Source organism: Meles meles, chromosome 14 (assembly GCF_922984935.1).
Source record: "Meles meles chromosome 14, mMelMel3.1 paternal haplotype, whole genome shotgun sequence".
Classification (NCBI taxonomy): domain Eukaryota; kingdom Metazoa; phylum Chordata; class Mammalia; order Carnivora; family Mustelidae; genus Meles; species Meles meles.
In genome coordinates, this window is record NC_060079.1 from 73,697,763 (window position 1) to 73,710,279 (window position 12,517).

A 12,517-nucleotide genomic window follows, 5' to 3' on the forward strand; every position below is an offset into this window, starting at 1 on the left:
TATTGAAAAAATCTGCATATAAGTAGTCTCACGAAGTTCAAAACCAAGTTATTCAAGGGTCAGCTGTACTAACTCAAGTTAAAACTCTGACCTCCTTGCAGACATGCATACTGGGAGCTCCGGCCCACTTGGATCCCAGTTGCTTATGTGCTTAATAGGACAGTAAGCCTGAAAAGTACTTGAAGAATGAAAAGTAAATAGTATTTATTTGGGAGGTTTTCTGGGGATGCCAGAGCTGAGAATTCTTAAATTGACCCGAAAGCTGTGTTTTTCACACCTCAGTTGACCTAATAATTTTTGTTCATGTAACGTTCCTGGAAGTTGTCTGAGAACCTTGGAGATTGGTTTGAGGGGAAAAGTTGTGTTTAAAAAACTTAGTAGAAGTAATCTGCCTGCAGGGGAAGAGAGATGAGAACTGGGAAACTCATGTTAGTTCAGGGTTTCGTTTTACAGAGTTTTTACCCTTCTGTTAGAATAGTAAGCTAAATTCAATAAAATATTTACTTTCCATCTTACTTTGGAATGATAATTTTGGAGGCTAAGTGCACGATATCAGGTGTATTTCCAGAAAGTTCAGACTCCGTGCACTGAATTAAAGTTTGAGGCTTAATTAGATCACTGAGCCCAAGGGGAGAGAAAGCATTTTTCTTTTGCTGGGAAGGATCTAATGCTTTTTCCTGGAGCTTTCGTGATCTGGGTTTTACTTGCCTGATTCATTGTTTGTGTGATATGTTATTCCCTGACTAATGGATCTTTTTTTAAGCATCAAGATTGTCTTATTTCGATAAATTTTAGAATTTTTTCCTCATCACCTTCCGAAAGTGATTAAAGGACAATGAATTGCTCAAGGTCCAGAGCAGAGAAACCGAATTCTCCATACATATTTTTCTTGTTTTGCTCATTGCCTTAAACATTTGCTAGGACAGCTGTGGACAGCCTCCGCCGCGCATGCGCACGTGAAGTCTCGGAGCCACGGAAGGGGAGTGACTTCTGTCCTAACGACACTGTGGTTATAATGTAGCCAAATTACAGCCGAGGAGCTGAAAGCACCCATTCTCTTCTTGGCCTGGAGTCGGGGCTCTGATATCCAGTCTGAAGTGTGTTTAATGAGTGTTCGGATCACTGGGGCTCAGTGCGGCGGGGAACAAGGAAGGCAGTGTCTTCGCAGCCAGTGTGGCCACCCTTGGAGCCACGGCGGGAGGAAGAATCGCCGCGTTTGTGGACGCATAGATGGGCAGGCCTAAGCGTTTAGCTACACTCTCCCAGAATGAAAGCCTTGTCCCCGCTCCCAGGCTTCCGTGTTTAAAGTTGTAGTTGCTGTCCTTGCTGTCCTTGCTCTGGTTGGTATCCCACAGCAATGGTGATCACAGTGTCTGCTGATGAGGCCGCCGCCACTTTCCTGATGGGCTTTTGAGTCCTTTTCTCCACCCCCCACCCCTGCGCCCGCGTCATACTTACTACCTGGTAGAGTTTACTGAGTCCTGGGTACCGTCCTCAGAGCTTGAGGTACGGGAACTCACCTGTTCCTCACCACAAACCCTATGAAGTGGTTTGGAGATTACGCCCATCCTACAGAAGACGGAAGGGAGGCCCCAAGAGTGACTTGCCCAAGGTCACACGGCCATGGAACGGAGATACGGGATTTGCAGGAAGGCAGGTGTCTTCAGAGTTTGTATTCTTAAATTTTTTTTAATTTTTTTTTTTTTTTTATCTTAGCAAGTGGGGTGGGGGGCGGCACAGAGGGACAGGCAGAGAATCTCAAGCAGACAGTGCTGTGTGTGGAGCCCAGCAAGGGGCTGTCTTTCACAGCCCTGAGATCATGACCTGAGCTGAAACCAAGAGCCAGAGGCTTAAGCAACTGAGCCACCTAGGTGCACCCCGGGTTTGTATTCCTGATGATGACACAGTGCTGCCTGTCGCCGTCACCCGAGGGGTGGAGAAACAGCATGAGAATCATCTCCCACGTTTCAGTTGTTGTGTTACCCAAGGAGCCCCGCCTCTGCAGTGGAAAATCATGGTTGGCTTATGTGCCACTCGGCCTAGCATGCTGGGGCTGTGCCTTACTATGGTCATCCTAGCTGTGTCCTATCATGTGGCCCACTAGCCCGCTTCGGTCCCTCTAGTTAGAGCTCTGGGAAAGCACCAGCCTCGTTCCTTGGTTTTATCAGCAAGTTTTCTCCGGGATAATTGGAAGTCCTCAAAATTGCAAGTATATAGGTCTTGAAAGGGACAAGGGGGAAAATGGAGAGACTCTGGGGCACAACGATTAGGAGCAGAGTCTCCGAACTGGGTTTGAATCCCAGGTCCAGAGCCCATGAGAGTGTGATCTTGGCAAGTCTGGGACCTCCAGCCTGGAGTCCCCCCCGGGGGCAGGTAGCTTTGCGGAGGTGCAGCTACGCAGTTGAAGCGGTTTCTCCGTCTCCAGGGTCATTGCATCTGGCCTCCAGTGTCTTTATTGACGCCTAACAAGCCACCAGCCATTGCTGTCCTGGAGGGGAGAATGGTAGGGACTCTGTTCTGGCTTCTTCTGTGCTGTCAAGAAGCCCCAAGCCCTGATTGTGATTCACCAGCCTTTGTTTCCCTCCGGTAAGAATCTTCTTTTTCTTCTTTGGGTTCCAAAATGACCCAGATATTTGCCTTGAAATGGATTGTGTTCATTCATTCTGTGCGATACTCCCTGGCCCTTTGCAACCTAGAAGGTTGGACTCTTTCATTCTGGAGAATTTCCTTGCATTGTGCTTGCACCATATCCTCTGCTCTTGGGTCTGGATAGAAGTCGCATTGGTCAGACATTGGGACTCTTGAGCTGAAGCCATAAACTCAGTGCCATCTCTTGGTCAGGATGTTTTATTTCTAGGAGTTTTCACCTGTATCTTTAATCTCTTCCAGTGAAAGTTTTCTTTTTTTTTTTTTTAAAGATTTTATTTATTTATTTGACAGACACAGATCATAAGTGGGCAGAGAGGCAGGCAGAGAGAGAGAAGAGGAAGCAGGCTCCCCGCTGAGCAGAGAGCCTGATGCGGGGCTCGATCCCAGGACCCTGGGATCATGACCTGAGCTGAAGGCAGAGGCTTTAACCCACTGAGCCACCCAGGTGCCCCCAGTGAAAGTATTTCTGTGCTGCTGTTTTTTTCATCTTATATTGTTTAGAGCTCTTAATTGCTATACAAATATTCTTTATTATAACCCTCTAGGTTTGTTTGTTTTTTTTGTTTTGTTTTTTCTTTTCTTTTTTTTTTTTAGGTATAAACTCCTGGCTATATGGGGATACAAATTACAGTGTTTTAACAAGTGTTTTCCTCTAGTCTGCATTATCAGAAGTGGCTGGCATCTCCCATTTCTGACCTTTGGGAGGGGGGCTGGTTCTGTGTAATGTGGCTGTTTGCCGACTGCTGACTCTCTCTCCTCTGCTCTGTGATGAGGTTTCAGTGTTGTTGTCTATCCTCCTCTAGAATTTGGGGGACCGCTCTCACCTGCTGTCACTTCTCTCATTTTCTTTTTCTTTTTTTTTTTTTTAATGTATTTATTCCTCTTTTTCCTTTTTCTGTTCTCTACTGTTCTTTTTTAAGCGGGGTTTCTGGGTGTAGTGGAGATACGTGTATTGAGTTGGCCATATTTAGCCACAGACTGACATTTTTTTCATCTTTTAAGCTCTGTCTGGCAGTGGCCTTGTGCTAAATTTTCTAAGAAAAACACGCATTTATGGACAGTTAGGTGGGTTCCTGTGGAATTTCTCAAATTGTACTCTCCTTGAACTTCTGCTTCATCAGAAGCTCCTGACCGTGCACAGAGGGGCTAGGAAGGGGTAGCCCCGGGTGGGCCGCTGGGGTGTTAGGAATGTGTGTGAGTTGTGTGCATTCAAGCCCGTTTCATGCCCCTCTTACCTCACAGGTGGAAGGCTCTCAAAAGAGACAATATTTCTTAAAAAGGATTTCAATTCTAGAACGCCATTCACATCTAAAGCAACAGCTGTAAAAAAGGGAATATATTTTAACAGCAGGAAAGATTAATTACCTTCTATAATTAGTCTACTACTTGCTGAGTGTATGTGATGATCAAGTTAGAGGAATTCTGCCAGAGTTTTTTTTATTCTAAATCTGCTTATTGGCTTATTATTTCCTTGTAATCTCATTTCTCCAAAAGGGACTGTTCTGGGGGCATAACTGTGTTGTCTCTGCCCCCATGCAGCAGAGGGATGGGTATGAGTTCGCTAGAGCTGCTGTGACAAAGAATCACAAAGTTGGGGGGAGGTGATTCACATAACAAATTTAATCTCTCTCAGTCTGGAGCCCACAAGTTCCAAATCAAGGTATCTTCAGAGCCATGCTCCCTCCAAGACTGGGTAGAATCCTTCTTTGCTTCTTCCGCCTTCCAGTCACGGGGGACGTTCATCCTTGGCATTCCCTGGCTAATATTCCCATCACTCCAGTCTCTGCCTCTATCCTCATGGGGCCTTCTCCCAGTGTTCTGTCTTCACCCCATCTTCTTAGAAGGAACCAGTCATACTGGTTTAGGCCCAACGCAAATGAGCTCATCTTAACCTGACTCCATCTCGAGGACCCTGTTTCCAAATAAGGTCACATTCACAGGTACTGGGAGTTAGGACTTCAACATATCTTTTTGAGGGACATAGTTCAGCCCATAAACATAAATTTCGCACCACTTTTTTCCCCCTAATGTTAAGCTTCTAGCTTGATGTTCGCCTTGAACAGAAATCAGAGAAACCACAAAGCCAGCCAGCTAGCCCTGCCTGTGGAGGACCCACGTGTCATTCAGTAGCAACTGATTAGGGGCACTGGGTGGCTCAGTCGGTGAAGCATCTGCCCTCAGCTCAGGTCATGGTCCTGGGAGAGCACCCCTGTTGGGTCCCCTGCTCAGTGGGAAGCCTGCTTCTCCCTCTCCTTCTGCCAATCCTCCTGCTCGTGCATGCACACTCTCTCTCTCAAATAAATAAATAATTTTTTTTTATGAAAAAGTAGCAACTGACCTCTGTGACGAGCACCTTGCTACTCAAAGCACAATCTTTGTCCCAGCAGCCACTGCTCTGGGAGCCTGTTGGAAAAATGGCAACCTTGGGGCCTCTCCCCATTCCCAAAGAATCAGCACTTGCGGCTGGTTAGGATGATTAGCGGGCATGAAAATCGGAAGTGCCGTGCTGAATCACCCCCAGCGGGGCCCCTGGGGTGGCCTCTGCATCAGGAGGTGCAGCCCTCCTGGCTGATGGGGTAGCCAGGTTTTCTGTGCCCTGACATTGCAGGGGCATGCCTCCGCCTCAGTGTCCACTCGTTCCTGCACCGGCCATGCTCGAAATGAGCATCTTCCCTTCACAGCAGGAGCAGCAGTGATGGAGAACACCTTCCTCTGTACCAGAGCTTTTGCTCACCACTTTGCAACCATCGTTTTAATTTTTACACTGATCTTGGGATATAGATGATATCATCTCCACTCCTCTCATTGACTCCCACGTCCCATGGACTGAGTCGTGCTTCCCCGGCCCTTCATTCGTATATTGAAGCTGGAACTTTCTTTGTGGCTATCCTGAGTAAGGAAGCATTGAAGGTCAAATGAAGCTATAAGGGCGAAACCCTCAGTAGGATTAGTGTTCTTGGAGGAAGAGACCCTGGAGAGTTCTCTTTCTCTCTAACATGGCGCATCGCGTAATATTCGGGTTTAGCTGGTTTCTTGTTGGAAATACTTGTATTGATTTCTGTTTCTGCAGCATCTAAGCCCAGTGCCTATAGGCTCCTCAAGCTTGCAGTATCAGTTGTATCCATCCACCCGGTCAAAAAGTAGCAAAGGGCCGTGAGGAAATCTATGGGATTCTAATGCCCTAAGATTAGAGTTGTTGGGCGCCTGCGTGGCTCAGTTGGTTGAGCAACTGCCTTTGGCTCAGGTCATGATCCCGGACTTCTAGGATCGAGTCCCGCATCAGGCTCCCAGCAACTTGGGGAGTCTGCTTCTCCTCTCTCATGCTCTTTCTCACTCATTCTCTCTCAAATAAATAAATAAAATCTTTAAAAAAAAAAAAAAGATTAGAGTTGTTGAAGGTTAGTGGGTTATAAGACTTTGAATCATATTCTTCTAAGAGGTATTAAAGGTAAGAAAAAGGGACCAAGGCCTTAGAGAGAAGCCATTCTCTGCTGGATAAGAGCCAGCCCTGGTTGTCATGGTTACCTTAATCCTAAACCAGGAAGGGGGGGGAGGAAACAAAACACTTCAGAAACTGCTTTCTGAAACCTCAGCGGATGCAAAATTTTTAAACCTGGGCGAATGTTATCTTTATAGGTTCGTGTCTAGAAGATCACTTTTGGAAGCTTAGAACTGTAGCTTGTATCAAGTAGGGGAAATTGTTCGGACGCTTGGAGGAAACAGAGAGAGGGAGGAAACTAGACCCCCACCCCAGAAAGAATTGTCTTTATTCTTTTGGAGGAGGAAAAAAAATACTCCCACATAAAACTTTATGTAATAGAAAAAACCTAAAGGCATAGATAGATTTTTTTTCCAAAGGTACAATAAACGAAAGCAACTTTGATTCACAATTTTTTAAAAAGATTTTATTTAGGTATTTGAGAGAGAGCAGGAGAGCACAAGCAGGGGGAGCAGCAGAGGGAGAGGGAGAAGCAGGTTCCCCATGGTGCAGGGAGCCCCATGCGGGGCTCGATCCCAGGATCCCAGGGTCTTGACCAGAGTCAAAAGCAGACGCTTAATGGCTGAGCCACCCAGGTGCCCCGATTCACAATTTTTAATAGCTTAAAAAACCAAATTTGAATGTTCGTACTATTTGTTATTCAGTGTTTAGTGGCCATTCCCCAAGAATGCAGACCTCCTCCTACAAAGTAATTTTATTGGATTCCGTGAACAGCCAGTTCAAAATGGAGAAGATCAGCAGGGACGCCCAATTTGAAATCAGCCTACTTGTTTGTGTGCGAGGGTAAAATTCAGATGCCTTTTGGGGCTTAATTAAAAGTAGAAAAAGGTGGTGAAAATGGGATTATGTAGTTCCACTAATTGCTGATTTGTTCTCCAAAATAAAACATATAATTACTGTTGGGTGTCTTTTCTGTAAGGCACACATGTCCATAATTACTTTTCATCAAGACTGGCTGAGTGTGGGGTTGGCCAGACTGACCCTTTCTAAGAGGCTGTGGGGGTCTTAAAGGTTTTTTTCTCCAGCCCCAATATAACACTTGGGGATAATTAAAGAAGTCGTTTGTCATAAGATCCTTTTCATATTAAACTTACTAGTGTGTAGGTTTTCAGATGGTGTGTATATTGGTTTCCTTTCCTTTGTACGGTTAGCTTGTGCAACATTAAATAGAAATGCGTGTGTGTCTTAAAGTCAGCCCCAGCCCCGCTTTGAGAAGAGACCTCTTCAGGTCAGAATTCCTCTGGGTCTAAGCTTTGTGCTTTGCTAGCTTTATCCCCGCTGTTGGGTACCCGCTTCCCCCACTCACACTTCATCAGCTTACGTCCAGATTTGTTTTAGCCAAAGGGCTGCTGGATTTATAGCTTTTCGAACCCCATTCCTGGCTCCTGGTGCAAAGCCTGCCCCAAATGCAAGATTTGCATTTACTCCAACAATGTTCCTTTCCTGCCAAACACATAAAAAGACCTCTTTGCACCGAGAAATCTTAGCCAATGTCACGTGCGCCATGTGGGTGTTCGCTCACTCTCCCCGTGTGGTCGGGCCTTCACAGCCACTCTTCCTTGAACTAGTCCTACCCCTCAGTATTGTTCTAAGCTCTAATGTTCTAAGAAGAACTCACTTTCTGGCTCGTAAAAAAAGTTGAAACAGACTCTATCGTGCATCACTCCCTGTGGCTGTTTTCAGATGTGAATCCCACTGCCCCTTTTTCTTTTTTCTTCTGCATTTTGCGTTGTGAGAAAACATCTGTAACGTGAAATTGACCGGTTTAGCCGTGACATGGGCAATTCAGTGCCACTAAGTACGCTCACAGCACCACCATCCGTTTTACGTTCTGTGATTTGATTTTTTGTTTTGTGGGGTTTTTTTTTTTCCATTTAAATCCTGGTTAATTAACATATACTGTGATGTGAGTTTGAACAAAATTACTTGGAGTGTGAAGTTCCAAAAAAATCCATTGGAGACGAGCGTTGAGGAACGATGTTGCAAACTGTCAGAGGAGATCCAATGTGGGAAGTACAGGAGGGATGATTTCTCTTAGAGAATGGGAATGAAATCTTTTCTCTCTCTTGTTAGATATCACTGTTTTTTTCATTAGTCCTGTCATCAGCGCACGTGAGATAATTCTACCAGTGGTCCTTGAACAGGCCCCGGGAGAGCCCAGTGGGGTTGGGATTCCCCGTGGCAAATAGTGCACGCCTTCAGATAGCTGTGAAGATCTTCTGGACTTCGGTGATGAGAATTCTAGGGATATAAAGTGGCATTTGTTTAGAAAAAAAAATGCTTATTGACTGGACACCAAAGCCTCTTTGATGACTCCTGCTAATGGACATGCCCATCATTGAACCTGTCAGCTTCTAGCTCTTTCTGTCCATTAGCCCCCTGAGTTACTATTTGGTTCCTGTAATGTTCTGCTCTTCTCAGGGGGAAAGTACACATGTAAAAGCAGTAACTGGAAATGACCCTGTTTTGAGACGTTTTTCTTCCGGTGCTTGATCTGCGTGGTGGACTTGTGTCAATTTTTTAGTGGGTCATTAGGAATCCACCAGGCAGAGGCACCTGGGTGGCTCAGTTGGTTAAGCCCCTGCCTTTGGCTCAGGTGTCGCGATCTTGGAGTCCCAGGATCAAGTCCTGCATCGGGCTTCCCGCTCGGTGGGGAGTCTGCTTCTTCCTCTGACCCTCCTCCGTCTCGCGCGTTCTCTCGTTCTCTCTCTTTCAAATAAATAAATAAAATCTTTAAAAATAAAATAAGTAAAAAAAGAAATCCACCAGGGGCGCCTGGGTGGCTCAGTGGGTTAAAGCCTCTGCCTTCGGCTGAGGTCATGATCCCAGGGTCCTGGGATCGAGCCCCACATCGGGCTCTCTGCTCCGCAGGGAGCCTGCTTCCTCCTCTCTCTCTGCCTGCCTCTCTGCCTACTTGTGATCTCTGTCTGTCGAATAAATAAATAAAATCTTTAAAAAAAAAAAAAAAGGAATCCACCAAACAGTGAAGAGAAACCAAGGCATATGGTTCTTAGTGTTGAGGGTAGGGATTGGGAACTTCTCTATCCTGGGTTCCCTTTCCCTGTGGGTTCAGTAACTAGAAAGGGCCTGTACAGTAGTGGTTGCTATGGGCATTTGGTTCAGTGCCAGCTGCTTTGCTGGACGGTAAGGATAGGAAGGTGAGTAAGGAGCCCCGAACTTAAGTGGAGACACAGGCTCGTGTATACTTACCTATATAGAATACTGTGGAATGAGGACGTTTTACTCGTTTGTACATTCACTTCCAGATCGGTTGGTCTGTAGGCACTGTGGATACAGAGATGAATAAAATGCAACCTTTACCTTCAGTGTAGGTGAGGTGTGGGAGTGAGTTCGCGCAATGTGCTGGGAGAACCTAGGGAAGAAAGTCCTAAATTCTGCCCTACTTGCGGAGGGAGGGACGAGGAGTGGGACCAGGGGTTCTATAGCCACAGAAAGGAGCCAGAATCATGAGTTGATAACTTTATGTCCCCACAAAACCTGCACGCAAATATCTATAGCAGTTTTATTCTTCCTCATCAACACTTGGGTAGTCATCAAGATGACTTCCGGGGTGCCTGGGGGGCCCAGTCATTGGGCATCTGCATTCAGCGCCGGTCATGATCCCAGGGTCCTGGGATCGAGTCCCGCATCGGGCTCTCTGCTCAACAGGGAGCCTGCTTCCTCTCTGTCTGCCTGCCTCTCTGCCTACTTGTGATCTCTGTCTGTCAAATAAATAAATAAATAACATTTTTAAAAAATCAAAAAAATGGGGGCGCCTGGGTGGCTCAGTGGTTTAAGCCTCTGCCTTCGGCTCAGGTCATGATCCCAGAGTCCTGGGATCGAGTCCCGCATCGGGCTCTCTGCTTGGCAGGGAGCCTGCTTCCTCCTCTCTCTCTCTCTCTACCTGCTTGTGATCTCTCTCTGTCAAATAAATAAATAAAATCTTAAAAAAAAAAAAAATCAAAAAAATGTCTTTCAGCAGGTGAATGGATCAACTGTGGTACATTCATACAAGGGACTATTCTTCAGCAGTTAAAAAAAAATGAACCAAGAAGCCACAAAAAGACATCCAGGGACCTAAGTGCATACACTGAGCAAAAGAAGCCAATCTGGGAAGGCTACATGCCATGTGGTTCCCACTATATGACATTCTGGAAGAGGCAGACCGTGGAGGCAGCAAGAGGACCAGTGATCACCAGGAGTCGGGGGCGGGGGGTTGAGTTGACTGGGTGGCACACAGAGATTATCCTCTGTGACCCTGTGATGGCGAAGACATGATCTGGTACATTTGTCGAGACGTCTGCACCTGGAGAATGCAGAGTGAACCCTGGTGTAAAGTGTGGGCTCGGCGAGCCGATAATATGTCGATAATGTGTCCGTGTTTGCTCAGCTGTGGTTCCAAACGGATCGATACAAGATGAACAATAAGGGATCCTGTGTGTGTGGTGAAAAGAGCTATGTGGAGATTCTCTGTGTTTTGTCTTCAATTTCCTGTAAATCTAAAACTGCTCTAAATAAACAAATGTGTGTGTGTGTGTGTGTGTGTATATATATATATATATATTTTTTTTTTTAGAAAGGGGTGGTGCGTGGGATTGGGGTGGGGAGGGGAAAATGGCAGAGAACGAGCACCTAAGTACGAATGCAGCCTGGAAAAGGCTCCAGGGGGTGCATTCGGGGGGGCCCAGTGGTCAGCGTTCACGGAGATGGGCCGGCTGAGAAGGGCCAGAAGATTCAGGAATGAAGAGGTTTCCCGTGATGGGGGCCGAGGTTTGTTTTCCTCTCTTCCTGTGTTGGAGGGGGTTAACTCCTGTTGTTTCTCTTCGCAGCAAAGAGCCCCGGGGAAAGTGTTGCTGGATGCAGTCTGCAACCACCTCAACCTTGTGGAAGGGGACTATTTCGGCCTGGAGTTTCCCGACCACAAGAAGATCACAGTAAGTGGCGGGAAATTGATGCTGGTATTTGACCATCTGCTCAGCGTCGGGAAAGGTGAGGAACCAGGTCTGGTTCCTGGGCCATACAGACCTATCACAGAAGAAGAACATCCAGAAAGCTCTTGTTAATCTTGTTGGAAAATACTACATACATAGGGTTAGCAAGTGCCAAGAGCATACTCCGTGAAGACGTGGCTCCCTCTGACCCCTTCCCCCACCTCTCCCTCCAGAAACTACCATTACCAGTCACCCCTGTATCCTCCTGATAAACGTCCGTGTATATACAAGCACATATTTCTGAGACACGCTGTTTTGGGGAAACAATATACAATTTCCTGTATCTTCCCCACCACTTCCATTAATGTATCCCGAAGCTCTTTCCTTTTCCGTGCATAGATTCTACTTCCTTCTTTTTCAGGTTCGTGCCTTCCACTGAATGGACATGCTGTGATTTATAACACCTCTTATAAATAATGGGATATGTAGGTTGTTCCCAGTCTTTTTTTTTTTTTTTTTAATAACAAATGAAGCTACGGGGAGCCCACTGGTACATGACGCTTGTACTCAAGTGTTTCACTGCTTGAGATCCATCCAAAGGCCTGGGTTTCCATCGTTGTAAAGGTGGAAAGATGTATCATGTTCTTTACAGAGGTTTCACCCCTATGAGCCCAAGAGTGAGAACATAGCTTACTGTTTCTTTTGTCTTTTGGCTCAGGGCACTTTCCTAAGGTTGTATCTGAGTCTTTTATTAGCTGTCACTTGAGACTACAAGTTCATTGACTGTATTTCTATTTATTCTCCGAATTAGTACAGGGTACCTCGCACCTTCGCGAGCCACTGCGCTGGGGATAACTGTAAGATGCAGGGAACGTATGGTCCAGGTCGGGTGTCAAGCTTAGTCAGTGACTAGCCCAGGGCATGTGACAGGGGCCCCATTGGGGCCAGGGGCATTGGGCAATGGGAGGCAACAAATAACATTGGTTTGGTGTTCAGGGTCTCCTTCCCAGGTACTGTGAAACTGAGTCCCATGAGGCCAATAGGAGTTGACCTGATAGAATATTCTAGTGAGAGGGGACCCCGGGTTTAAAGGGCAGAAAGCAACCTTCAGGAGCCTGCAGGTGTGACTGGAGTTGAGAGGTTGGGGGGGGGGGGGCTCAGGTGAAGGAGTGAGAAGGAGGAGGCTCTAAGGTAGGCAGGGAGCCACATTTTGAAGGACTTTTTTTTTTTTTTTTTTAAGATTTTATTTATTTATTTGAGAGGAAACGAGCAGTGGGGTGGGGCAGAGGGAGAGAGAAGCAGACTCTCTGCTGGGCAGAGAGTCCGAATGATCCGCTCAATCTCATGATCTGACCTGAGCCGAAGGCAGATGCTTAACCTACTGAGCCACCCAGGCGTCCCTGAGGAACTTTTTATACCATTGGCATCTAGTAGAAGG

General features: G+C 46.4%; 1 protein-coding gene across 8 annotated transcripts in view; it reads left to right on the plus strand.

The window, feature by feature from the left end:
* Nucleotides 1-12,517, plus strand: part of FARP1 (FERM, ARH/RhoGEF and pleckstrin domain protein 1) — a 280,772-nt gene that overhangs the window by 171,355 nt on the left and 96,900 nt on the right. For all 8 annotated transcript variants that reach the window (XM_045978472.1, XM_045978471.1, XM_045978469.1 and 5 more), the window contains exon 3: nucleotides 10,978-11,082. In XM_045978472.1, coding sequence (XP_045834428.1) covers nucleotides 10,978-11,082 — 105 coding nt within the window. The remainder of the gene's footprint in view (nucleotides 1-10,977; nucleotides 11,083-12,517) is intronic.